The sequence below is a fragment of the Carex rostrata genome, chromosome 8, assembly GCF_964058835.1.
Source record: "Carex rostrata chromosome 8, lpCarRost1.2, whole genome shotgun sequence".
NCBI lineage: Eukaryota > Viridiplantae > Streptophyta > Magnoliopsida > Poales > Cyperaceae > Carex > Carex rostrata.
Window position 1 is genome coordinate 7134711 of NC_135925.1, and position 4079 is coordinate 7138789.

At 40.4% G+C, this 4079-nt stretch overlaps 1 protein-coding gene across 1 annotated transcript; it reads left to right on the forward strand.

Moving 5' to 3' along the window:
* The first annotated feature begins 860 nt into the window (after nt 1–860).
* On the forward strand, nt 861–2958 carry LOC144558302 (FAD-dependent oxidoreductase family protein). The gene is made up of 3 exons (XM_078307117.1): nt 861–1421; nt 1772–2117; nt 2453–2958. Exons 1-3 carry the CDS (start codon nt 981–983, stop codon nt 2839–2841), a joined length of 1176 nt encoding a protein of 391 aa, XP_078163243.1. The 5' UTR covers nt 861–980; the 3' UTR covers nt 2842–2958.
* Nucleotides 2959–4079: the final 1121 nt, after the last annotated feature.

Below are 4079 nucleotides of genomic sequence, written 5' to 3' on the forward strand. Positions count from 1 at the left end.
CTACCTTCCGCCCCTGCATTCAATAGATTGTATATGTCAGAAATAATATACACATTAAATTTATAATTGATTCTTAAACAGTAATATGGAATGAGTACAAAGTAGCACAAAAGGCTACAATTTTACCCTCAGAAATTCTAAAAAAAATATTTTCATCTCAAGTTCCTATACCATATTGTAAATCTCAGTCACAGTGTAAGAAATTAAATTAACTGTTAATCACTTTAGTTCTTTTTTCAAATTTTGTCATCCTCCTTTTCCTTGTCTGGTTATGTAGTGCCTGGTTTCACTACTATGCTTGGACAGTACAGTATGAGAAAGCAAGTTCTTGAAAATTAACTAAAGAGAATACAATAATATATCATACACAAACATTAGGCAAAGACTATACCTACAGAAGCTGTGTCGAAGTTCTGAGAATGGATGAGTGCAGGGTTCAAAAGGACATAACTTGGGTTTTCATTTATATCCAAAGCTGTACATATAAGAGAAGGATAAATCATGAGAAATTAGCATGTTTTGCAAAATTAATTTTAAAAAACTGTACTAAGTAGTTCATGATGGAATTGGCTGCATTGTTGCATTGTTGTCAGATGAGTCAACAGATCAACCATTTGACGAAGTTTTACGGATCAGGGGAGGGGATGGGCTCGCTCGGGAGAATATTTTTTACAGATCAGAAAGAGCGAAAGAGAATAAGACATTCGCTGTTAACGGAGAGTTTTGATCCTTACAAAATATCAGAACTGTTCGATCTTAATGTATGGACGGTCCAAACTTTTTTTTAGTCCATTCCAGAATTTGCCTTATTATATTATTAGAGTGCTAACGAAAAACAATTTCGGTTTGGATAGCATTCACGATGCTTCCGGTCTTTACCCGCTGCCCGCTGCGACATCATCCCAAGTCCCAACTCATCTTTCCATTCCTCGCAAAGCTGTCAAGGACTCAAGGGACCCATCACCGTCTTAACCCGCATCATGGCCGCGTCGGAATCCCATCTATCCTCCCAATCCGCTTCTAAACACATCGTCGTCTGCGGAGGCGGTGTGATCGGCGCGTGCACCGCCTACTTCCTCTCTCAAAAGCTTCAAACCTCCGTCACCGTCGTAGAGAAGTCTGCTCCCGCTTGCGCTGCTTCGGGAAAGGCTGGTGGGTTTCTCGCGCTCGATTGGTGCGATGGTGGGCCCATGTCGAGCCTTGCGCGTGCCAGCTTCGATCTCCATAAATCGCTCGCTGAGAAATATAACGGGGAGGATGTGTACGGGTATAGAGCTCTCACTACGCTCTCCGTGCCAGTGCTGTCCGAGCGGGGGGGCTCTTCTTCTTCTATGAAAGGTTCCAATCTGTTGCCCGATTGGGTTGATGGGGAGACGGCTCGGCCAGCAAAGCAGATTGGTACGACTGAGACAACTGCTCAGGTACTTAGAGAAATGAGCTAGGAATTCCATCTTGTACTGGACTGATGTGTTGCTATTAAACCAGTACAGTCTGTTTATTCAGTGCATACAAATCAATTGCAGCTTTAATTATTTTATTTTGTGTTCCTCTTTTGATCAAATCTGGGCTCACTCTCACGAGAAAAGGCTGTGTTTTAATATAATTTGTTGAGTGTGTTTAAATTTGTCACCCAATGTACCAATTTCATCACACGGATAGAACGGTTGTTATCAAGCGCATTGTTTATGCATTATTTCAAAAGACTTCTCTTGGAATTTTTTTTTTTTAAAACTGCGCAAACTAAAGTGATGGAACGTTGGGCATCAAACAGGTACACCCGCGACTTTTCACGCAAACTCTGCTCTCAGCCTCTGAAGCCAAAGTCATCAAAGGCGAGGTAGAAACCATCATAGTTGAAAATGGCCATGCTACTGGAGTTGTCCTTAAAGAAATGAAGGAGGCGGTACCAGCAGATGCAGTCGTACTTGCACTTGGTCCCTGGTCGAATCGCTTATCTATGATATCTGAACTGTTTAATATATCAGGGCTTAAGGCCCATAGCATTATTCTTCGGCCTAGAGAGCCCGATAGAATCACACCTCATGCATTGTTCTTGAGTTATCAGCCTGCTCCAGGGGCGAAGATGCTGGACCCTGAGGTTTACCCTAGACCAACTGGTAAGTACCGAACTTCTGCTGTTTTAGCTTGTTGTACATGATTTGATAACTCTTATGTTATTTTCAAACTTTTTACATGTCATTATACAACTTTGTATTTGACCTATCTTGTGTTGGACCATACCTCCAGTGTCCCACAAATCATTAACTTCATGTAGCTAATAATCAATATTCCTTTTTCAGAAGTCACTTTAAACAGTTCATCTGTATTTATCCAAAGCAAAAGTAATGATAATGAAAAAAGGAAACTGCAATGTCAAATCTTAAAACTGTAGCTGACATGTTTATCAATTATTTAACTTTTGTTCGTACTGCTGTGATACTGTCGGTAATAGGAGAAGTATACATTTGTGGGATGTCAAAGGATGCTGAGGTGCCAGAAAACCCAGAATCAATAACTGGAGAGACTGAATCAATCGAGATGCTACACAAAATTGCCGGTACAGTATCAAGCCACCTGAAGAGAGACACGGTGTCAGAGGTGGTAGCAGAACAAGCTTGTTTTCTCCCTTGCACTGATGATGGGTTACCAGTAATTGGAGAGTTACCTGGTGTGAAGAATTGTTACGTGGCAACTGGGCATAGTTGCTGGGGTATACTGAATGGACCCGCAACTGGTGCTTCTTTGGCTGAGCTTATATTGGAGGGGAAGTCTACAACAGTTGATCTTAAGCCTTTTGCTCCTGCTAGGTTTGTTAAGAGACGAACCAGATTGGAAGTCTGAGCGATTGTTTGTGTTAATGCAATGTAAATATGTACCAATATTTGTTTCTTTGTTGTTCTGATGGATTTGCCAATATGTGCCAATAGTTTCAATCTTTGATTGCACAAAAGTTCAGAATGTGACCTGTGTAAAGCTGCAACTTACAATACAATGATTGGTTGATATTTTGAAATGCGTGCAAGTAGCAGCGTGCTTGGTATGGTGAGGAAAGGTTTAAAGTATCATGAGTCGGGGCATAAGTTTTAAGTAGTGTGAGGTAGTTATGATTTAAGTAATGTGAGATAGTTACGTGTTTCTAGTTGCACTAAAATTTGAAAGTAAAACTAATGGGTAAGATATTTGGGTCTGATATGTGAAAGTGTTTTAGCTTCTCTTGGTATTTGCTTGGTATCGATACATCCACAAGTGTAACAGAAGAACATGCTTAAAATCTTCACATTGGGGAGGATTTTCAAGTCTTCTAGGATGCAAATGTAAGACTCGGCAAGTAATCCCGAGTAAATATAGCCAGATTAAATGGTGCTGCACTCCTGCACTGCACCAACCAATTTGATCCTTTTGCAGGTACACTAGTTCCCGGGTCAGACCGTCCGATTCGAATCCATTGCTCGAGATTGCCTCGGGATTCGGATTCATTGTTCGGGATGTGTCGTTCCACTTCGAATGGATTGTCGCGGATTCGAATCGGTCCCGATCTAAAATCCAAAAGTTGGTTTACTTCACTGGATCTGAATTCCTAGTTCCCAGGGTCCCAAGGTGTTTCAGATCCCATGTGTATGGTGACGTTTATGGTTACAAAGATTCAAAACCGTTTCCACTTTCCAGATTATCGTGAAAAATGGGAAATTTTTTTATAAACCATAAATAGAAAAACAATTTTTAGGGAACCAGCATGATTGTTTTTTTTTTTTGAAAAACCACAAAGACCGAGTGGAGCATTCGGTCTCCACTTTTTTTTTTCTCCAGACCGAATGCTCCACTCGGTCTCACTCTTTTTTCAACTTTTCCGTGCGGCAAACGGTGTGGCATATGTTTTATGTATATGTATAGAGAGTGACTTGAAATTTCAAAATCCAAAAAGTCAATCCGAACCGTTCATCTTGTTTTCCATATTAATATGTGCTTGGAGATCAAATTTTATATTTTTCTGAATTTTTTTACTATTTATTAAGCCACTTTGAAAATTGTTGATCCAACGGTGGCTGCTAATTTTACTGTTTTGTTAAGCCACCGTTGGA